The following is a 23,570-nucleotide window of genomic DNA, read 5'->3' as shown; positions in this document are numbered from 1 at the left end:
AATCTAGAGCTCTGACACTTGAGTTACTGCATATGAACTTTATTTCCTAAAGCCCATTCCTTTCTTTTCTGGGCAGAAAAAAAAAAGCACTTGCCTCAGGGCTCTAGTAACACATCACATGTCCTTGTGCGCCACTTACTGTTTTGATCTTGACTGTCCTACGGGATTCACACTATTACTATTATTACTATTGTTAATCGCACTTCACATAGGAAGAAACTGAAGCAAAGGGAGGTTAAGTTGACCAATGTTAAGGTGGAGGAGAAGCTCAGATGGGCACCCAGAATCCTGGGTGTGGAGCTGATGCCCTAGGCCACCACGCTGCCCCGCGGCTCAGTGCCTATGCGCGTAGTAGGTCCTCAGTAGATTGTTAACTGAGTGAATGAGTGAGTGACTCTCCCTACAGTTCTGTAGACTTGAAATAATTCTTTTAAAAACAGTAAAATAGTTTGTTGGAAGAAGCAACAGAAAGAGCAATTATACTCTGTAGGAATGGAGAGGGGAAAACAAAAAAGGTTTAAAAATAATAATAGAAAAACCTGATTTAAGGCTTTATTGATTTTGCAAATTCAGATTTAGACCTGTTGGGAGGGAAAAAAATCAGTTGTCTTTGAACAACCCTCTAATATGAATTTTCCCTCTCTAGTGCTTGCGGGGATTCCAGAAAATTGCTGAACTTTGCCTAGACATCAACAGAGACAATTGTATTTGGGGGGATGTAACAAAAGGCAGAGGGGTTAAGTAATGTCAATCACCCTATTTACGTGAACATTTTGTCTTCCTAAATTTCTCTTCAGCTGAAGATAGGCTGGCACCAGTTTTACCTCCCTTGAATATATTCGATTGGATTTTTGTTATTCTTAATGGTGCTAACTCAGAGGGGATAGGGGCCTAGGGCCGAATTCTTCCACTGCCATTGCCAAGATGAGAAGCACAATTAGTCACTGAGGAGGGTACAGGGAATGATATTCTCAATATTCATTTTATATCTTATGAAAGAAAATTACTGATCATCATCAGCTCCCATCTCTGGTTCTGAAGATTTTGCAAAATAGGGAGGTTTTAAAAATATAGTGTGCTATAAGTTAGCACAGCCATTCTGAAGAATAATTTGCAATATGTAATGAGTGTGAGGATGTGTTGTTCTTATATAACTAGTTCTTCCGCTCCTAGACGTATAGATAGAAACTCTTCTGTAGGTTATGCAAAGCGACATGTACAATAACATTCACTGAAGCATTGTTTGTAATGGCAAAAAGAAAAAAAGTGAACCAATCAAGAGAGAGAGAGAACCAACCAACATTTCCATAGGAAATAGGAGGATGAAAAAATAGTGCTACAGTCATTCAAAGGGATCCTATAGAGCAATTATAATGAATGAAGTAGAGCCCCAAGTAACAATGTGGACACATCTAAAAACAAGGTAGACAGGGGCGCCTGGGTCGCTCAGTCAGCTAAGCATGTGACTCTTGATTTTGGCTCAGGTCATGATTCTCACAGTTCATGAGACTGAGCCCCGCATCAGGCTCTGTGCTGACAGCATGGAGCCTGCTTGGGATTCTCTCTCTCTCTCTCTCTCTCTCTCTCTCTCTCTGTCCCTCTCCACTCATGCTTTGTCTCTCTCTCTCACTCTCTCTCTCAAAATAAATAAATAAACCTATTAAAAAAAACAATGTAGACAGAATAAAGTAAGGAGTGGAGGATGCTACAGTATGTCATTTTTAGAAAGTTTTAAGGCATGCAAAACCATAGGATGTTATTCATGTATAGAAACATATGAAATATAAATGTAAAAACATGCATAGAAATGATGAACCCCAACTCAAGAGAAGTTACCCCTCAGGAGAGAGAGAAGTGGGGACTGGGAGAAGTAATAAGAGGGCCTGAATGGTATTTGCCATATTAGTTTATTTTTAAAATATTAAGCAAATACTACGAAATGATAAGAATGGTCAAAGCTGGAAAGGTGGACTTTATCGTTTTATTATCTGTTCTTAATGGAACACTTGAATGCCAACTCTGTGACATCAGGGACTTGGTTTTGTCGACTGTTCTGTTTTTGGAACCTAGAAAAGTGCCTGGTGCCTGCTAGGTCCTCACTAGATTGTTAATCGAGCCAATGAGTGAATGAGTCTCCCCACAGTGCTGTAGATTTAAAATAATTCTTTTAAAAATAGTCAAATGCTAAAGAAAAAAAAAATAGGAAAACACAGTGTTTTCCCATAAAAAAAGGAAAAATATTTAAAAATAGAGGAAAAGGAATACCTCTGTGACTTTTCACAGCACAGGTATTTGTGAAATGTGTGTAAAAGGAAACTGTACAGAAAGGAGGAGGTTCAGGGAAATTCAATACTGACAGGAGCTTCTAAAACAAACAAAAACAGGTTTCAAGATCGGGGCAGGGAGGGAAGTGGGCACTGGGATGGTTCGGTGTTGGAGTAACTTGTCCTGAGGCTACGGAGCCGAACTCTCTGGATTTGTGCTATGGCAACCAAAGGACTGGTCAGAATCAACAGCTCGGTCCGCTTGAGCGGCCTTGTTTTCTAACCAGACCCGAGTATATTTGCTCTCAGTGCCTGGAGAAACTAACGTCCGTGCCCTCGAGTGCAAACACCCTCCAGATCCGTGAGCAGGGCGAGGTCTTCTCCAGCCCCCCCCCCCCCCCCCCACACACACACAGCACAGCAAACCACAGCAGCGGGTAGCACTGTTGCATACACCCCAACATTTCCAGGCAGTTCCCAGTTCCGCAAAGGCTGGAAGAAAGAAATATGGAGACGAGCTGCTTTCTTGCCCTTCTCCTTTAACATGTCAGGAAATGGCCAACCACAAGAGCATGCACTTGGGTCAGGCATGCAGGAACACCAAGACAAACAAGTGGAAAAGTACCTCGGAAGTCACCTTGCAAGACAGTAACTTAGAGGTGTACTGGCAGAGAGGGAAAAGAGCAGGGTTAGTACACAGCAGAGACACGCTCACACAACACCCCCCAGCCGGGAATCGGCACCACGCTGGGGGCAGACGAGCGGGGAAGTGACACCGGGAGGCCATTATACACCCACGCCAGACTTGCTTCATCTGATATTAGTTTATTGAAAAATCTATATCTTTTGGAGCGAGGAGATACCCTGTTATGCATTGATAAAAATATCAGATAAGCCATACTTTGTTAATTCAAGATTTGTCGCTTCTGTTTTCTGTGCTTTGAATTAACAAGATTCTTCCCCGCCCCAGTATGCAACCAGCTGCCCACCAACAAGGTCTTTGATGTCCGTTTTGGATTTGCTGGAATCCGTAGTCAAATAGCCTTTTCTCTTCCCGTAGTTCCTTTGAGCCCCACAGCGGTCCTGTAGCCCGTTGTCCCCCACAAAAAAGACACTAACCACAGGCAGGAGTTGATTTGGATCCAAGGTTCGTAGAGGCAGAATCTCTGTAGGTGAGTTGTGAACGGCACTGCCTGGGGAAGGCCCACAGCCCCCCTCATCACTATCCTGGGGGTCTGGATAAGTTCCTGAGAGTGGGGTGATCATGTAGCAACTGAAGTGACCCTTTAGTACCCGTAGGAGACTAAAAGCCTCCACAAGAAAAGCTCAGAAAAAAAATGGGCCAGCTATGGGAGATCACATAGAAGAACCAGCTTTGGCCAGCCTCTGCTGGAATTGAGGTGATGACCTCACATTTACACAGCTTAGGACACTGGAGGCATTTCCTGGGCTTTGGCGTTGGCAACCATAGGATGGCTAGGTGGGATCATATGTCTGTGATCACTAACTGCTTGAAAATTACACATCTGTACTGATTGGGCTGATGACTGGGGGCTGATGAGCTTGGAGTTTTCCTCCTCTTTTCATACCTCCTCTTTCGTGAGCAGCTAGGAGAAATCTGGGCAGCACGAAACACTGTTGACTGTAAGCTGGGCTTCCTGCGGAGCCTGGGGTGTGGGGCCCTGAGTGCGCTTCCCTCATCCACTCAATGAGAGTGGGCCATGGGGTTGTCTTGGGTTGGTGGGAAACGTGTGCGAGGAATTCTCAGGAAAGCAATAACTGCTAGCCCCCAGCTTTGACTTACCCCAGGAGAATAAGTGAGGTCTTTTCTTATTTCAAGACAGGCAGGGATGGCTGAAATACTTCTCAGTATCTATTTTTGGTGTAAGAGAGACAGTAGAAAACCGACCAAGAGTAGATCCTATGCTAGAAGTGGGGCTGGGGCTGAATGCCCCAGGAGACCGTGATTGGGATGCAGACCAGCATTAATTGAGAAAGAGAAAGCAAACCCACCAACCTGTTCAAGAGCATCACTGACTCAAGAACCCATGGCTTTCTGAGGCTCAGCTCAGGTCAGGTTGGGAGAATAGCTGGCCAGAAAAACAGTTTTGCCTACATATCTTTCCTTTGCAAGGCATCAAGGAACCCTCTAGGAAACTATGATTCATCAGTCCATCATGTGTTACATGACTGACCAGAGATGGCATCGGGCCCAGATAAGGGCACATTTCCACATAAGAAAACATTTCCAGATAAGAGAAACGCACAGTAAGAACAGGACTGCTGCATCTGGATGTGCAATGCGCACACTGCACAAAAGCACCAAGCTGAGGGGGTGGGGGGTGGGGGGCGGGGTTGAAGTTCAGTGCCCCCACTCCCCTCACAGCATGGCAGGTGCATCCTGGCAGATGAAAAATCGCGCCATTTTAAACATTCTTACAAAGGCCCTGTAAAGGCTGGTAAACAGCCAGGGTTAGGGGGTAGGGGTGCAGTAGCAACCTCCTTACCCCCAAATTAGGTGAGGGGTCCATTTGTCAGTGGGGCTGGCTGAAGCCTTCAGCACAGAGACATTCATTAGTGACCATGTCACACAGAACAAGGACACTGGCGGGTGGGCACCTGCTCAAGGTCTGAGTTAGTGATGGCCATTCGGGGAGAACTTTTCAAGAAAAGGGGCTTTCTCCCGTTCCTTTGTTATCAACTTTTTCGCCAACTGCGAAATGAGCAGAACATCCACAGATGACTTAATATTCCCGATGCAGTGACGTGTAGGTAGATATTCCAAGAGTCATGATTTAATTTCCCATCTTCTATCGTTCTTTGACTGTCACCTTGTTTCCAGCAGAAGAGGGGGTCAGCTCAGGGACATGAAAAAGGCTACTGGATGTTACAGCTTCCTTCCCTCACACCATCCCCATGGCAGGGGGTCCACGAGCCAGAGGTTTCCTTCCTGGCCTGCATACGATTTTTTATAAAGTGGGAAAACTTCAGCTGGCAATGACCTGGGGACAGGACTCCAGCGACCACTGCTGCTCCCGGGGTGGGGGGACTGAATCTGTTTTGATGGCCATGATGTTTTTCTCAGGGGTTGGCAAAAACTACTCATGAAACTACAGGCATGGCTTCCCTTGGCTTCTCTGTCTTCTCTTTCTTCTGTCCTTCACGCTCAATAATAGCATTGTGCCTAACGTATCACTATACTTACATCACGATTGCCCCATTTGGTTTTTAGGTCTTCCTTCTCCTTAGCAAGCGAGTCAAATTGTTTTCATGCCAACCAGAAAGAACTCAGTGCCTCCTATGGGCAAACACATGGTTTGGTCCTGATCATGTGTGAGGGACTCATAGTGTTGCCAAGTGACTTACTGGAAGGAATCCTGGCAGATGGATGTGTCAGGTGACACTGGACTCAGGTGAGCTGGGTGAGGCTCCTAGAGGGTGGACAATCTAAGAAGCCATGTTTCCCCCTCAGAATAATGTGGGTGAATGGAACCAGGAAAACAGAACTACCAGCTTCTGGGACAGGGAAGCCAGTTACACAGTCATACATCACGCAATCCATTTGCTCTCTGTTATTAGCCTTCCAGTAGAAGAGACAATTAAAGAAGGGGCCAGAGATCGGCTAGGAAAACAAATGGTTTGCTCGTTCCTGCAGGTAAACTTCAACACATTCTCCAGTGACTTGAGTAGATACAGTAGAAAAGGTCCCCTGAATTAAAAGGGCTAAGAGGTGAGGTCAGACGTGGCTCTAAAATGAAGTTTGGCTGATGATCATCTATTTGCTTTAGAAGCAATCTGAATATGTTCTTGAAGTTTCAGGTCTCTTAAAAGAGGATATAGTGCATTGGATAGGTTTTGTTCTGTTCCTAAGAATTTTCTACAACAACGGACTTGGTTCTCTTGTAATATCAAGAACGGTGCAAGACACTTGGCTTTGACTTCAAGAGCTGAGGATGTTAACAGCCTGATCAGTTAGTAGGTTTCTTCCTTATTTGAAATGTTTATTTACTTGAGAAAAATAGAGACAGGAGGCTGCCACTTTATTGTGTAAGCGAAGGGTAATCAGTATATTAAAATGTTGATTCCAAGTAGCTTCCTCAATGCAAAGGGGAAATCCAATCTGGTTGCCTCCTGAGTTTGCATGAAGGCGGCTGCCAGCCTCTGCCTGTGGAATGAGTAGGAGTGGGCTCTTCTCTTCTTTGGGTAGTATTTTCCTCTAATATCTGCCCTCCAACACAGAAGGCGCACACAAGAGATATGCAGAATGTGCTCAGAAAACACTTGCATGGGTCACATGCAAAGTGTTTCCATTTGTTCTTCCCCTTCCATGCCAGAATGCAAGGGGTCCACTCAGCTAACTTCTGCCAGAGCTGCTGACATATGGTGTGGACTCACTGGAAGAAAAGAAGCCACTTACAGCACTAAGCTTCAAAAGCACAGGCTCCAGAAAATACCTGAAGGTAAACTCCATATTTTAAGTAGGGCTGCAAAGAAGGACTGGTTAAGGTGATTTGATGGGCTGAAGCCCTATGGGCTTGGGGAAGGAGCCCAAGCAACAAAAGTGTCTGTAGCACCCACTGAGGGCCAGGCTCCATCCCACTGTGCAAATGAGGAATGGCTCCCAAATGCTCCAGCCTAACAAGAGTACCTGAATCAGTATTCCAGGCAGCTTAGGTACAAACCCAAGGGAGAGCCTGGGGACGCAGTGAGCCATCAGGCTGCTCTACATGTGTTTGCTTTCTTTGCCACTAAATATCTTAAAAGCATCATTCAGTATCTGGCTTCAATTTCAGAAATCTTTTACGTTAGTCAACCAGGATATGAAAGGCAGTAGGTCAGCATGGAAATCCTGCTACGAGTCTGTAGCATTCGAGGTTAGGGTGACCCAATCATTTATCATCCAAACTGGGGCACTTTTAAAGGTGAAAGGGGATGCTGTTAAAAATTACACCAGGACCACAGGCACAAACCAGGACTGTCCAGGTAAACTGGGTAGCGCATTCAACTGAGTCAAGCTACTTACGACCTAAGTGAAACTGGGTGGGGATGGGAATGTGGAGAGACTAAGGCCACCAGACTCCCAGGAGGGGGGCATGGGCCCCTGAGGCTGGTCCCGGGGCTCCTGGCTGGGGGGGCTGTGGGGAGCAGCAGCCCTCACATCTCTTACTGGAGAAAGAAACCACGGAGCAGATGATTTCCTTCAGGGTTCGTGTGAGTGTCACGTGCAACCATCTTGAGGGTTGAGGATAGCAGGGCAGCCGTGTGGTTTCTAACTGTCATTTAAAATATCTCTTTCCTACCAAACTGTACGCACAGGCTTGGTAATAGCCCAAAACACAGTCAGCCTTTCCAACGCAGTGTAACGTTTATGGGGATCGCTCGGAGCAGACACGGAAGGAAGGGCACAGCCCCAGTTCTCCAGGCAGATAAAATCTCTACGGGGCAGGCCAGCGATGGCAGCAATCAGCTCTCTCGTGCCTGGGGATGATTTCTGGATGCTTGTGTCCTTCCCCCCGTGTTGTCCTTAAGTGTTTGTTTGTTTGTTTGTTTGTTTGTTTGTTTGTTTTCCCTACGCACCAAGCATCCCGTCCACCAGCGTGCCCGTGAGCTCCAGCTCCGGTTCCCCTTGCGTGATCAACATTTTTTGAGAAACAAGGCAAAAAACCCAAACCCGACTCCAGTCACGTTAAACCACACATTTGAAAACTGGTTTTGGAACCAGGATACTGGCCAGACCAGAGCACACACGCCCGTGCCTGACCTGGAACACCGAACGCCACGCTGCCGTTCGCCCTCAGACGAGTGAAGGAGGAAAGGAGGAAAAACTTACACTACTATCATCCATTCTCTCACGCCTTTTAGATTTGTGTGTCTCATAGTCTTCCATGAGGGTCTGCATCAGATTCTTGGGCCGCTGGGATCCGGCAGCCTCTTCGGGGGCTAAGTCAGGCTGCGAGCTGGGGCCTTCAGGTGAGGGGGATGGAGGAGGTTTGACTTTCTCTATTTTCCCTGAAACAACACGAAGAGAACACCCTTTCTAAGCTCGTCTGCTCATGACGGCTTCTAGAAAGAAGAGAACACTGGCAAAAAGCAACCTCTGACAGAGTGGTCCCGGAACGGGGGTGGTCACCTGAGCACAGGGACTGAAAGCTAATAAAGATAATGTCACAAGCCCATCCAACAAAGGTCTCGAGGACGCCAGTGCTAAAAGTCAGTCAGACCAAGGAGGCCCACAGGCACTTTGCAAATACGTGTCAGACACTGGCTCCAGTGGTTTTGGGGACATGTGCTCCATCACGGATTCCTGAATCCGACCGTCAGAGAGGGCAGTGCCTTCAAGCCTCAGAAACCCACTTTTTGCAGTTGAGGAAAACAGGCTCTTCCAAAGGGACGCCGTGCTGAGGTCCCAGGGTGCTGGCGATGGTACCAGATGAGGCAAAGAACCTCACCAGGTTCTTTCCCTGCACCAGAAGCTGCCGATGGGGCAGCTGACCTGCTGAGCCTTTCTGCATGGACACAACAGCGCTGTAAAACCTTTGAGTGAGAACTAGGCTTGTTCTTTCCAGGTCACCCCGGTCTTACATTGGGCAGCTTCATTTTTTAAAAAAATGTTTAAGTTTTATTTATTTATTTGGAGAGATACAGAGACAGCATGAGCAGGGGAGGGGTAGAGAGACAGAGAAAGAGAGAGACAGAGAGAGATTCTCAAGCAGGCTCTACACTATCAGTGCAGAGCCCGACATGGGGCTTGAACCCACGAAGCTGTGAAATCATGACCTGAGCCGAAACTGAGAGTTGGACACTTAACCAACTGAGCCACCCAGGTACCCCTGGCCAACTTCATTCTTCACCTTACCTGCTGGGGTCCTGGAAAGCATGTGGTTTGAGACCTCTAGACCTTAAGGAAGGAATGCCACCGACAAAGGCAGGTTCAGTGTTGTAGAAAGGTGTGCACCAGACATGGGAAAGGTGAGATTTTACCTTTTCAAGTGCCCTATAAGACTTCTCAGGATAAGGAGATCAGGTCAACTGGGATGGTGTGGTGGTGGTGACTCCAGATACTTTTAGTAAGACTGTCTGCATCCTTCCCTCTTGGGAAATGGCTGGCCCTCACTTCTGGCCCATCACAGGGGGATTTCATTGCCACAGAACCCCAACTACACCACTGAGAAGCATCTTCAGGTGCAACAGCCGTGATTTTTCCATGCCCCTTGTGGGAGACACAGCTGGTGCGTGTGAACAGGGGATGTGGAGGAAACACACAAAACCTAAAAGTTTGGATCTAAAAGTTTGGAAACCACCAGGGGAGGATGAAGATCCATTTGACCCCTTCCATTCCCAAGCAGAAGGTGGCTCGTCTTTCTTCACCTTCCTCCCCAGACTTCTAACTTGGCAACTGCCTGCCGGAGCTGCAGTCACAGGTGAAGCCTGGAGACCATGTCTCCACGTGGGCTGCCACAGACCTTTTCTGGGCACGGCTCCTCTTGATGGGAGTTGGACACCCTCCCCACCCCTAGAGTTCAAGAAACCCAGGTTTTAATTCTCGCACTGCCGTTAACTAGCTATGTGTTCACTGTACACAGACACTTAATGTTCCCACTCTTATCTTGGGCTGATCATGTAAGTTCTCCAAGCTTCAACTTTCCCAGCTATAAAATGAGAATTTTGGAAGAAGATGTCTTTGAGGTTCCTTCTCACTCAGACATTTTGCTATTCTATCAAATGCTTTTGGCAGGAAAATCGATCCTTATTGGCTAAAACAGAAGGCATATGGCCATGATGTTTGGCAAATTAGGTGCCAAGTAGTTTTCAATACACAGGGCACTCCATCGGCATCAATAACTTAGTGAAACTCATTACCTTGACCTAAATTACCCAGATCATTAATAAAAAGTCTTTTGATATTGACAGTAAGACAATAAATATTTCAAAATCCTCAAATTCATTAGCAATGGATTATATTTGTTATTATGGAAACAGGCAATGCTATAATGATGCCCAGAGATCTATCAAGTATATTAAATCATAGCAAGATTTTTTTTTTTTTAATGGGAGAGGGGGTGAGAGAGAGGGAGGGAGAGAATCCCAAGCAGGCTCTGTGCTGATAGCATGGAGCTTGAACTCATGAACTGTGAGATCATGCCTGAGCTGAAATCAAGAGTTGGATACTTAACTGACCAAGCCACCCAGGCACCCCAAATAATTAGCCCCATGGCTTCTCCATCGATCCCTCCTTCCTTTCTTTCATACTGAAATATTTTGAAACAATCCTAGACCTCAGGCAGTATTACCCTGAATGTTTTGTGTGTGTCTCTAAAAGTTCCCATGGACTTTGAGATGAAGTCTTGAGAAATGATACAGCACAGTGGTGAGCATGCAGCTCTGGAACCAGCTGCTTGGGGGTGAATCCACCACTGTTAGCAGCCAAATAACCTTGGGCAGGTTACTTACTGTTTCTCTACCTCAGGGTCTCTACCAGCATATGGGTATGATGCTAGAGGTACCTACCTCATGCAGTTGGTATAAGGACTAAGTTAATATTTATAGTGTATAAAGTTAATATTTAAAACAGGGAGCATCCAGTGAATCTGGTTACTTCTTATTTGGAATCTCAAAGAACAATATGTCTACCAAGTAAGAACGAGCAATTTCAAGGGCATGTTCTGCATACAATTTTGGCAACTCTTCCAGAACCAGAAACAGACACCAAATGGCCAGGTTGATCATTTTCCAAGTGACCTCATGGGTCTCCAAATAATTTCCCAGAAGTCACCCCTCCAGCATTAATCTTCCAGAAGGCAGAGTCCATATTCACTGCTCTAACTTCACTCTTTCACACGGCCACAGTGGGATCCCTGCCTCAAGGCACTTTGTTTATACTTCTATGAAAGCCTTTTCACATATCAGCTTGTATCATACCTGGGTTTTTCAGCTTCTCTTCTCAGTTAAACTATATTTCAACCAAGGATAGGGGCAATTTCAGCCATTATGAATCCTTTAACTCAGCTCAGTGTAAACTCCGTTAGAATAGGACTTTGTCTTTCCTGGTCATTGTTGGACCCCAGTACCCACTGGGGTATTTGGCATAAGGTAGGAGCTCATGTTTGTTGAATGAACCAGTAAGTACATAATGACATCTACATAGCAGCCACTTGTTACTTAATTGTGGATTGGGACAAAATTCCCAACAAAGGATTTGATGGAAGAGTTTAAATGTCTTCACCAACGCCATGAAAGAAAACAACTGTGGCCTACAGAATCACAGACTCAATGGCTTTGCAGTAATAGCAAGCACATTTATATGGAATTTTATTTATTTAGATAGGCTTCATGTCGTTTGATCCTTACAGAACCCTGGGATGTAGTCAGGGTCGATGCCATGACAGCTGTGAGTGGTTTAGACCACAAAGACTCAGATGTTAATGCCAGCCCAAGTTACGTTAGCTAAAGTAACAATCAGAATTGGGTCTTGTCTGGAAACCAAATCGTGTTGATTATGGCTAACTTATATGGTGGTATGTATGCTGAAAGAGAATCGTGAAGAGGGCGAAGGGTTAATACAGAAAGTAATCAAGTATTGCACATTAAAAGATACTTTCCTGTGAGTATTCCCACAAAACCACCCATCTTTGGAGCAAGTTTTACCGGTTATGGCCACTAGAGGTCACATGAGTAACAGGTAGGAACCTCTGGACTTCTGGAATCAGTTTAGTTGATCTTACAGGAAATCGGCTTTGCTGGGCTTCTCTGCTGGGCACTGTGATTTCCAACCCTCCCCACCCCCAGTATGGTTCAAACCATGCACAGAACCCCTGGAATCACACAGATTACCAAATAGGGGGAAATGGATCTGCTCCATACTCAACATCTTCTTCAGAAGGCCCAAGTTTGCAGCCAAGAGTCTTCTCAGTGAGGATGGTGAAGAGACTTCTAATACTCTTCCCCCAGTAGTGGACATTGCAGACAATACCATCGTTTGGGTCTTGGGATCATTACATGAACATGATACAAAATGGTCTCTGCCACAGGCCTGGGAAGGCTATGTCACCCTTGCCCATGGCCCTGTAAGGCCCCTTGAAATTCTTTGGCCCAGAGGACGTACCCCATCACAATTCCAGAACAGTGATGGTTATCTTTGGTGCTCACTGGTGCGCATCTCGCACAGCACTTCCCAGCACCTCCGGGTTCCATCCCGGCTTACTCCGCCAAAGCTTGCTCTCGTATGTCTATCCATTCAGTGAATGACTGAATAGAGCTAATGACAGCTAAAAGGGGCCTCTGTTTTCAATGACAAATATCCTGCTGTCTAGCTCCTCATCTGGACTGCATACTCTACAAAATAGCTCTCTTGAAGGATACCAGTCACCGTCCCTGTGAAACAACATTAACAGAAAGTGTCATGCAGACCTCAGGGCACATCTGTGTCCGTCTTGGCCAAAGGCTGGTACCTGATATTTACAGAGCAGCGAGCATACAAGTTCTATGACATTTGATGTAAAACTAGGCAGGGATTCTCAGTGGAGGTTTCCTTCGTAAACAGGATTTTGTTCAAATTATTTCATCTAGAGTAACTTTATTTATTTTTAGTTACTATTTTTTTTAAATTTATTTTTAAAAATTCCAGTGTAGTTAGCATACAGTGTTATATTAGTTCCAGGCATACAATACAGTGATTCAATAATTCCATATACTACTCAGTGCTCATCATGAGAAGTGTGCTCTTAATCCCCTTCACCTGTTTCACTCATTCCTCACCCACTTCCCTTCTGGTAACTATTAGTTTGGTCCCTATACTTAAATTTTTAAAAAATGTTTATTCATTTTTGAGAGAGACAGAGACAGAGAGTATGAGTGGGTAAGGGGTGGAGAGAGAGGGAGACACAGAATCCAAAGCAGGCTACAGGCTCTGAGCTGTCAGCACAGAGCCCAATGTGGGGCTCAAACTCACGAACCGTGAAATCGTGACCTGAGCCAAAGTTCGACGCTTAACCGACTGAGCCACCCAGGCGCCCCAAGTTTTTCTCTATATTTAAGAGTCTGTTTTTTAATTTGTATTTTTTTTGTTAAATTCCACATATGAATGAGATCATATGGTATTTGTCTTTCTCGGACTTATTTCACTTAGCATTATACCATCTAGATCCATCCATGTTGGTGCAAATGGCAAGATTTCATTCTTTTTTGTGGCTGAGTAATATTCCATTGTGTATATATATAATATATATATTATACACAATACATATATCCATATATGCATGCCACATCTTCTGTATCCATTCATCTGTCGATGGACACTCAGACTGCTTCCATAATTTGCCTATTGTAAATAATGGTGCAATAAACATAGGGGTGCATATATCTTTTTGAACTAGGTTTTCATATTCATTGGGTAAATACTCATCTAGAGTAATTTTAGACTTGACAAGCTCTTAAAGGTGCTTGAAGGTAAGCAACTTCACTTGGCGGGGGCGGGGGGATGATTCCAAAGCTGTTTCTAAAAGTGTGCCTTATTGGCTTTGCTTTGTGAGACAGTATTTGCTGCTAACAAAGTCATTGATAAACACTAGGTTAAAGAAAGCTTTAAAAATAAAATGAAATGGATTTCTTTACCAGAGGACTTCTCTAAGGTTTTAGTGCTATTGTGATTGTGAATCACTTATTCAAGGGTAGGTATGAAACATTTCTCAAATTTATTTCACCAGAGAACCTCATTTCATAGAATCCCTATTGATGTCTCAAGGAAAACAATTGGTGAAATGCTGTTCTCTAGCGTATATTAGTTAACTTAAGCAGCTCCCACAAGTTCAGTTAATAATTAAGTATAGGCACAAAGCTTACATATAAGAATTTCTACCGTTGTATTCTTTTTTTAAGAACTATACATGTGGGAAAAACCAAGATATCTGACTATAGGAAAATGGTTAAATTAGTTTTGGCTCATTCAGATAATGGAGTATTATTTAGTTATGACAAATCTGTTTTAGTCTCTCCAACTTTTTTTTTTTTTTTCAACGTTTATTTATTTTTGGGACAGAGAGAGACAGAGCATGAACGGGGGAGGGGCAGAGAGAGAGGGAGACACAGAATCGGAAACAGGCTCCGGGCTCTGAGCCATCAGCCCAGAGCCTGACGCGGGGCTCGAACTCACGGACTGCGAGATTGTGACCTGGCTGAAGTCGGACGCTTAACCGACTGAGCCACCCAGGCGCCCCACAGGAATAATTAAGGTCATGCGAAAATACTCAAAATGTTTTAAGAAAAAAAAAAAAAAAAGAGAGAGATTGCAGGGGTTTAAGAATACAGATTCTGCAGCCAGACTGCTGGGGTTCAAATCCTGGTTCACCAGTTATTAGCTGTGTGAAAGAAAACACAAGTGCATGCACGACATCTGGTAAAACCTCACTCCATGTAAGATGAACAGTCCTGTGGCAGGAAGAAGAATAGCCTCCGCTAGGATGCTTAACATCCTAATCCCTAAAACCTGCAAAGATGCTGCTTTCCTGGCAAAAGGACATTGCAGACATGATGCAGTTAAAAGCTTTGAGTGGGGAAGACTATCGTGAATTATCCAGTTGGGCTTGGTATAACCATGTAGGTCCAGGTGGGTCAGAGAAACGGAGACTTGAAGGTGCCACCCTGCCAGCAGTGAAGAGGGCGGAAGGGGCCGTGAGCCAAGAAACGCAGGCAGACTCTAGGGAAAGGGACGGAGCCCTAGAGTCTCCGGAAAGAACACAGCCCTACTAACACCTTGATTTTGGCCCAGGCAGACACTATCTTAGTCTGCTTGAGCAGCCATAACAAAATGCCATGGATTGGGTGGCTTACCCAACAGAAATGTATTTTCTCACAGTTCTGGAGGCTGGAAGTCTGAGCTCTGGGTGCCAGCATGGTTGGGTTGTGGTGAGAACTGTCTCCCTATTTTGCAGATGGCCACCTCTCACTGGGTCCTCACATGGCAGAGACAGGGAGAGATCTAGATCTCTGGTGTCTTTTCTTAGAAGGGCACTAATTTTATCACAAGGGCCCCACCCTTATGACCTCACCTAACCCTAATTACGTCTCACAAAGTGCCCATCTCCATTGGGGGTTAGGGCTCAACATATGAATTTCCTATAACTTAGATATATTTTTTTCTATTTCTGTTTTAAATTTTATTTAAATCCAAGTTAGTTAACATATAGTGTGATAATAGTTTCAGGAGCAGAATCTAGTGATTCATCACTTACGTATAACACCCAGTGCTCATCCCAACAAGTGCCCTCCTTAGTACTATCACCTAGTTAGCCCATCCCCTGCCTACCTCCCTTCCAGCAACCCTCAGTTTGTTCTCTGTATTTAAGAGTCTCTTATGGTTTGCCTCTGTATTTGTCTTATTTTTTCCTTCCGTTCCCCATGTTCATGGGTTTTGTTTCTATTCCATATATGAGTGAAATCATATGATATCTGTCTTTCTCTGACTGTATTTCACTTAGCATAATACATTCTAATTCCATCCACGTTGCCAGCATATGAATTTAGAGGGGACACAATTCAATCCATAGCTGACACACTACAAACTTCTGACCTCTAGAGCTGTAAGATAATAAATTTGTGTTGTTTTAAGCCCCTTTATTTGTGGCGATTTGTTACAGCAGTGATAGGAAACGAATACAAATATAAGCCCAATATTACCTTCTATGCACCTATGTGCATGGAGAAACCTAGGCAGGTAGCAGTTAGGATTAGGAATTACTTTTATTTTTATCTTTATTCCTTGTTTTCCAATTTTTTTCTAAAATAAGCATGAATTAATTAAAAAATATAAAACAAACCAGAAAAAAAATCTTTTAAACGTTATTAGCCATGCCAAGAAAAGTAGATAAAGCTGCTTCATGGACTAGGCAATCCGCAAGCCTTTGTATCTTGCCAGACAGCACACGCTCAGAGGAGCTGACACCCGCCCCCAACCAGGGCCTCTGGTGAGCCCTGCTCACGTCTGTGACAGCGGCATTCCAGGCCGTGGGTCTGCAAGGTGGACTAAGGAGCAGAGAGGGGCAGCTAAATTTCACTCCAAATTAGTAAATGCTGTCAGTCCCCCCCCCGCCCCCCGCCCATCATGAATGGAAAACTAGAAAACACAAATTTGTGTTTCCTGCTTATTTAATCATAAATAATTAAACCCCATTCTGGTCCACAGAGAGAAAGCCAGGCCTTGGTGAATTTTCCAGGCAAGAAGGATTTGCCCTGGGCATCTGTGACAGGCTGTGCTGCCCAGGGGAGGGGGCGGCAGAGAGAAGAACCCCGGTTGCTCCCTGACAGGGAACCCGAGCGAAGGTGGCACAAGCTGGAAGCACAGCCGTTACCATCCCAGACAGCCGGACCCTTCTTCCGTAGGAACAAGGCTAACTTCTAGCAAGCCAAGGATGTGGCTTCCAAAAGTTTAGAAAGTTATTTTGGCCAAACACTGTGATTTTGGTGACCATTACACTCCACATATATGGTGTCTGAGTTCTTAAATCAAAGATCCTTTGTTTCTACATTTCTCAAAAGAAAAGAAAAAGCCATCACCCACTCTTACTTAAAAACCAAACTGAACTGAACAAAGACGCCCACCAGATGCCATGCCTTGGCCAGGCCTCCTTCAATGACCTCCTTTCTTCACACAGCATGGCGATAAGATTGCAAACATCTAAGACGACTCACAAGTCGCCAGAAAGAAATGAGCTCAGACTTGTATTTTCAACTTCATTTCCTCCCAGTAAAAGGGAATATCCTTCCTGTCAGATCCGGGGAGCAGGTGATTGTGGGGTTCCAGCTGTGACCCACACACCAAAAGCTGGTCCCTGGTCCTTTTATCTCTTTTCCTGAAGGTTGCAGGGTTTTGAAAATGCAATGATATGAATCTTCAGATCGTAAGCCTAGCTCGGACATGAGAAATACCCCTGGCCCGGTGAAACAAGTCTGAGAAATTTCCAAATGTTATTCCTTAAAGATTGGGGTGTTGGATGAGCTGCTGATATTGGGTCATCCTCAATGAACAGGACTGTAAGGTGAAACCTCTAGAAGGAAAGAGCTCTGCTTCTCTAGGTGAAGCACAGTTTCAAGACCAAAAAAGAAAAAGAAAATTAAAACAGAAAGAATGAAAATCACGGCAAATAGCAGTTCCCCCACCAAGCTCTTTTTGTTAAACGCATTTCTACCAACATGGTGGGTCTGACTGTGTGATGATTTCTACCCCCCCAAAGGGAAAGAGAAAGGAAACATTTTTATGGACTCGCAATTTCACTGTGCCCCAGTACGCTTTGTTTTTTGAAATCACAGCTGACTATTGAAAACGAATTCCTGAACTCAGGTTTTGTAAGTGAGATTTTAAATTTTAATGAATTTAAAATACGAAAATACACCAACTAGGAACAGAAAGCGATTTTATAATGCAGGTTTTGACATTTATTTCAGCAGCTGTAGAAGAACAACTCCTACATAATTCTGTAAGGTTTTCTAGCTCTTGTCTTAAGACATAACAGTAACTGTAGTAACAACAAAAGAGTAACTCTTCTTGGGTACTGGGCACTGAGGTCGGTATGATCTTATTCCCGTCTTACTGGTGAGGAGACTGAGGCTTACACAGGTGAAGTAAGCCAGTCACACAGTTAGCAAGCAGGGAGTCGGGATCTGAACTTCAAATATAAATCCAGAGAAGTGACTGTGACATTTAGGCACCTAAGTTTCCTTGACCAGTTTTTTTTTACATAAGGTATGAATTTCTATTTGAGAAATACAGACAGACTGGGAAGACCTGTGAGGTTGGATGCACACAGGTTTTGGGAAACCTTTGACGGTTACATTGAACGTCATGAGAAATAAAATACCATTACATGAAATCTAATATGCACTCTTTGGTACACTCCCCACCCACCGCCCCTAGCTCTCCACCCCGTAAGTAGTAGCTTATTCACAAAGATCAGATGGATGTGAAATGCCAGTCTCCTGAGGGAATAGCAGCATGGCTGGTTAAGAGACACAGTCATATCCTGACTGGACTCCTGCAGTCACAGGGGACATCCTGCTCCCACGCCTGGCTTTGATTAGCTCACATTTCTTACGAGGGGTAGAGCAGGGATTTTTACAAGAATTAGGTCCTTTGATTCATCTTTTCTTTCTTAGCTCAAGATTACATCTTTTTTAGCACGTGGTGGAGTCTGATTTTTTTTGGAAGCCGCTCTCCTAACTTGGAGCACGGAGTAGCCACACACAGGGGTAAAGGGTAGGCGACACGGATGCCATGTGGTGTCCCCAACAAGGCATGAGCACCACTGGGGGCCAGCCGTGACACTGTGCATTCATCAGAAGACCCAGCACAATGAGCAGTGGTGGCAGAACTTGCTTAGAGTGGGGAATTAAACCGGTAGAGATGTAGTGCCTTTTCTCAAGTTCTACTTCCCAGAAGCCAGAGCCGCGCGTTCTTCATGGGAGAAAGACTGGAGTCCCTACCTTCTTGGGAGCGGGGCTGATAGACTTAGCCTCAGCAGTTGCCCCTTCCAAACCTTGGGGGGCAATGCCCAAAGAGAAGTTTGAATTCTGGGATTTGAGAAGTCCTGATTTCACCACATACATTCACCCTTTGCCAAACACTTCTTCGGTCTAACCTTTTCTTGACAATTCCTTCCCAAATGGCATGTGTTTTTTAAAAATGAGCATATCTGCTGGGTAAATAAATAAATCGATTTGAAGACAAATAAAACACAAGGAATTTCTGGTCCCAGGTAGAAGGATCAATCATGAGCAAAGAGAACAGCAGAAAGCAGTCACGGTGTTCAATGACCACCAGTAAACTAATGTATTTGGCTTTGGCCCCAACCCACCAAACATGTTCAGCTAATGGAGTGAACACTTTTCCTGCATGTTCTCAAACCAAGAGATTGAGTCTTCATTTAAGTACCCAATTCTTCCAAAGATTTCAGGGAATAGACCTGTGTCTGGAATGAATGAGCTTCTTTCTGGTAAGCCAACTTTCAGAAAGAACTCACAGGAGCCATCAGGCTAGATAGCTCACCCGGACCATGCTGGTCCCCTCCGCCATCTGCTCAGCTCTTTTGCACAGCACCAGCAGTTTTGCCTACTGTAATTTGGAGCACTGGGGTTAAGTTCTGAAAGCACAAAGGACCCATTCTGGGTCACTAGGGTAGCACTGTCTCGTGGCCTCTGGGAGCAAACTCATTCGCCCAGACCGTGATGAGCAGGGGATTTCAGAGCTAGAGTGGGTCCAAAGAGCAGGGGGTAGGAAGGACCCAAGATAATGCAGGGGTCAGACCGGAGACTGGGAGAGGGTCGGGGGGAGACTGAGCTCAATCACTGTAGGCTGGAGAGGGGAGCTGTTACTACATACCTTGTAGACCTCCAGGGCAGAGGGGCAGGTTCAGGGGTGGCTAAGAAAGGGTATAGAAAGAATAAGGACTTCGGAATCAGATGAGCCAGGGTTTGAACCTGGTTCTGCCACTACCTGGCTGAGTGACCTCGGCAGGTTACTTAATCTCTCTGGACTCTGGTATTAATTCTTTGAAAGGGGAATAATAGTATAGGACCATGACCTCTTACGTCCAATTTGCAAATCCAAACAAGCTCTAAAAAACCAGCTTTGTCATAACTTACTTGGCAGCAAACCTCACAAGACCAGGCATGAAGTCCTTCTTGATGTAACGATCCCACTTGATGAAACTAACTCCTCTTCAGTTTTATAGCAGAAGTCTAATGCGGTGATGGGGGTAGCTCGGGACCCTGTCTGGGGCGGGGCGGGGTGTGGTGGTTACGTAATAGCATATGCATTGCAATGCTTTTATAAATAATAGTATATACACATTATGGCTTTTCTTAAATCAGAAAAATTCTGAATAGATCTGGCCTCAAGGGTTTGGATAATTTGTGTTACATCTCAGAAGACTGTTGGGAGGAATAAATGAGAAAAGGAAAAATGAGAAAATGTGTGTGAAGTCACTAGTATGGTACACAGCTTTAAGGTAACTTGTAGCTACCACGATTAGGCTTCTGTCACGAGAGAATGTTCAGGAAATATGGTAGTAGAGATAATGCTCGGCAAGGTGCTCCACGTTAAGCTTTAGTACTGTCACACAGCCAGCTGGACCCCTACAGGTTATATAACCTGTGCCTGCCTGTGCGAAAGGGGAACACTGTATACTCCTGAAGGAGAGCCCCCTGTGCCTGTGACACACACCTGGGCCTGTGACAGAATTTTTCTACCAGTTGCCAACACATGGTCTTCTACTATGGAGCAAAGAGGGCATCTCCAGTGAAGACTACTTTAGCATGGAATAAGCCACCAAGCTTTCTTTCATGAATATTATGCTGACATCATTTTTTTTTTTTTCTGTCTAGGACTTTTTTTCATGATATTTGAAGATAATAGAGGAGAGAGAAAAAAAGACCCAGCCAATAATCTTTATAATAATGTAACGATCACCTCCTGTGCAACCTTAATTCAAACTGACAATTGAAGCTGAAACTCGTTGGAAATTTTATCTTTATAAGATATGTAACTATCACATCTTTCCACATATTAAAAACATGAGCAGACGCTCCAAGTTATGGAACTCAATATCCCCACCTTCTCCTTTACCACTCCCCATAATGTCCCACTGGGCAACTTATCTGACTTGGTAGATCAGTTCAACATCTGGCATGAAAATGGATACTATTTTGAAAAACCAAAGTAATCATCACCTAACTAACTGGGTTTCTCTGTCATGCCTAGAATTTGGAAGTGAAACCAGGATATCCAATAATAGACACCAGGCACTAAAGTGAGAACTGTTGACAGCCTTAATATGAAAAGACATTTGGAAAGATCCGGATTTTAACGTCAATAAAATGTTTGGGTTTTCCTCCCAAACTTGATCCTCAGGGGTGTGTTAGGCTAGTGCACCTGCTGTAATGCTTCCTTTCTTCTCTACTTCTGAGTGCCATCAACAGAAGGCACACGTGTGTTCACTCTTGGGAATATGGCTTCCCACACGACACACAGCCTTTGTCAACATGCATGGCAACATGCCTTCAGAAGTTCTTATGCTGAGGAAGAGCTCAACAGAAGCTGGTGGAATGGACTCATTAAAGTGGAAAGACTTTTCTTCCATCAATTCATGGATGAAGGCAGCTCTTTGTTGTCTGGCTTCAAACCAACTCTTTCATTTTGTTTTAAATCTCTTCCTTTAATCCACCCTAACCTTATTTAAGTACCTCAAACATACCAAGTTTCTTTTTCCTTTTGGGCCTTCCTTGGTGCCCTTCCTTCTCACTGGAACGATTGCCCCTACCCCCTGAACCCAACTTTACTCCTTCAGTTCAAAGCTTGGATAGTAGTTTCCTAAGAAAGGAAGACTTCCCTTATACCCCCAGTGAGGTGATCTTCCTTGATCTGTGCTCTTACAGATTTTCATGCTTCTCTGCCATGAAATCGCCATGTTCGTCTGAAGTAAGTTTCTCTTACTGAGCTGTAAGTTCCCTAAGGGCAGGAACTGCATCTGCCTTGCTCACTTCTGTATGAGCAAAAGTCACACAGATCCTATTTAAGTGGAACTTCTTCCTTTAAAATCTCCTAAGAGCCAACAAGATACAGTTTCCAAAATAATTTTCCTAACAACTGTTTTTTGAAAATGACAGTATCATTTTAAAAATATCTTTCTCCATCTTTGAAAGGCAGGGAAACTAAAAGCAAAAACAAGTTTATCTTTTCAACACCTGGGGAATGGTTGGAGAGAATTAGTAGATTTCTCTTTCCCTATTGCATCTTCGATCTCAGTGGATTCTCCTTGCCTTAGGTTTTAGGAATCCAGCATGTCATCAACATGATTTCCACCGGAGGAGAAGTTAAAAATTATATTTTTCATCACCTGATATCAAATCATCACGCTGGGTCATGCAACAGACCAGCTGAGTCACCTCTACTGGTGGGACATGTGGAGTAGCACAATAGGAACTTAGCAACATCTCCATTCACCAAACCAAAGTTGGAGCCAACAGTTCTAAACCTGGCCATGAATCGTGCAGTTTGGCTGCTCAGAGCGATGTGTCGGCCTCCTCCTTGATTACGAACTTAGAGGCTGGCTAGCCAAGCAACACTCCAAACATTACCAGGCATGGAGAGAAAGAAAATCACATTTTTCATTCGGTTCCTTTCAATCCATGTCATAATTCTGGGAAGCCCTACCACCTACTTTAAATGTTCTAGAGATAAACATGAAGGAATGAGGTGCACACGCATCATTTTCACGACTGTGTTCAGTACAATAATTAGACAGCTGCAGTATGCAGACTTGCATGGATGGATTACCATCTTACCAAAGTGGCAGAATCAATCCTATGGAATGGGATATAGGGGAGGACATTGGAGGGAAGTGCTGGGAAAAGTAGTCCTGGGCTGCTGGGATGCTGAGGGAAAACATTGGAACCCTGTCTTATTTTAAGCCTGGTGGGGAAGATCAAAAGACTGCAGCAGGTCAGGGAACAGAGGGAAGTGTTGAAATGTTTTTAATCTTGTTCACATGGGAGAAATAAAGGAAGGGAACAATATGGTGGGAGGCTCAATTAAGAAGAGGAGTAAAGGGCATCTGGGCGCCTCAGTCAGTTAAGCATCTGACTCTTGATCTCAGCTCAGGTCTTGATCTCAGGGTCATGAGTTGAAGCCCTGCATTGGGCTCCACACTGGGCGTGGAGCCTACTTAAAAACAAAACAAAACAAAACAAAAAAAGTGGAGTGAAGAAAAATGAAAATACCCACTGAGCACACGCACTTGCAGGAAGGTTCTATAATAAATAACATAAAGGGAGGGTTAGGTAGGTAGAGCCAGCTATAACTGACAGGAGAGCCATGGTATCTACCTCCTATGTGAACAGAAGTTGATGAGATGCCTGAAGAACCTTCCTCTGCCAGACTTTGGGCTCTTGTGCAGGCCCTTTACAGTCACTTACACGTGAAGTAGGCTCCTCAGATTGGGCTGAATTCAAGTGGTATAAAACCTTTTTCTAGGATACCATGCAGAATGCCCATTGGCATCTCTGTGCCAAGCTAGCACACAAGAATTTGAAATGAACTTGACAACTAAGGATCTTTGGGAAAAGCCAACTGGTCACTATTAAGCACACACACAAAAAATCCTCCCTTGCAAGTTTTCTTTGCCTCACTTAGCTGGCCACTGCCCTGTGACCTGTAGGAATTAAAAACCATATCAAGAAAGTCACCAGGCTTTTCCTCTTTCCCCTCTCTTTCTTTCCTTCGTGAACAATTTAGTCCAAAAGCCACTGGGGAGGAGCTCTACA

The 23,570-nt window shown here is 44.5% G+C and overlaps 1 protein-coding gene across 15 annotated transcripts in view; it reads right to left on the bottom strand.

Moving 5' to 3' along the window:
- PALM2AKAP2 (PALM2 and AKAP2 fusion) overlaps positions 1 to 23,570 on the bottom strand; it is a 454,391-nt gene that overhangs the window by 6,775 nt on the left and 424,046 nt on the right. For 6 of the 15 annotated variants that reach the window (XM_045469855.1, XM_045469861.1, XM_045469858.1 and 3 more), the window contains 2 exons: positions 8,095 to 8,273; positions 2,890 to 2,928 (listed from right to left, as the gene is read on the bottom strand). The exons of 3 other annotated variants lie outside the window; for them this stretch is intronic. In XM_045469855.1, the coding sequence (XP_045325811.1) occupies positions 2,890 to 2,928; positions 8,095 to 8,273 (218 nt within the window). The remainder of the gene's footprint in view (positions 1 to 2,889; positions 2,929 to 8,094; positions 8,274 to 23,570) is intronic. 6 more of the 15 variants (XM_045469856.1, XM_045469862.1, XM_045469860.1 and 3 more) reach the window with 1 other exon arrangement.

The sequence above is a fragment of the Leopardus geoffroyi genome, chromosome D4 (genome assembly GCF_018350155.1).
Source record: "Leopardus geoffroyi isolate Oge1 chromosome D4, O.geoffroyi_Oge1_pat1.0, whole genome shotgun sequence".
Classification (NCBI taxonomy): domain Eukaryota; kingdom Metazoa; phylum Chordata; class Mammalia; order Carnivora; family Felidae; genus Leopardus; species Leopardus geoffroyi.
The sequence above is the reverse complement of the archived record's forward strand: the minus strand, read 5'-3'. Positions and strand labels throughout refer to the sequence as shown.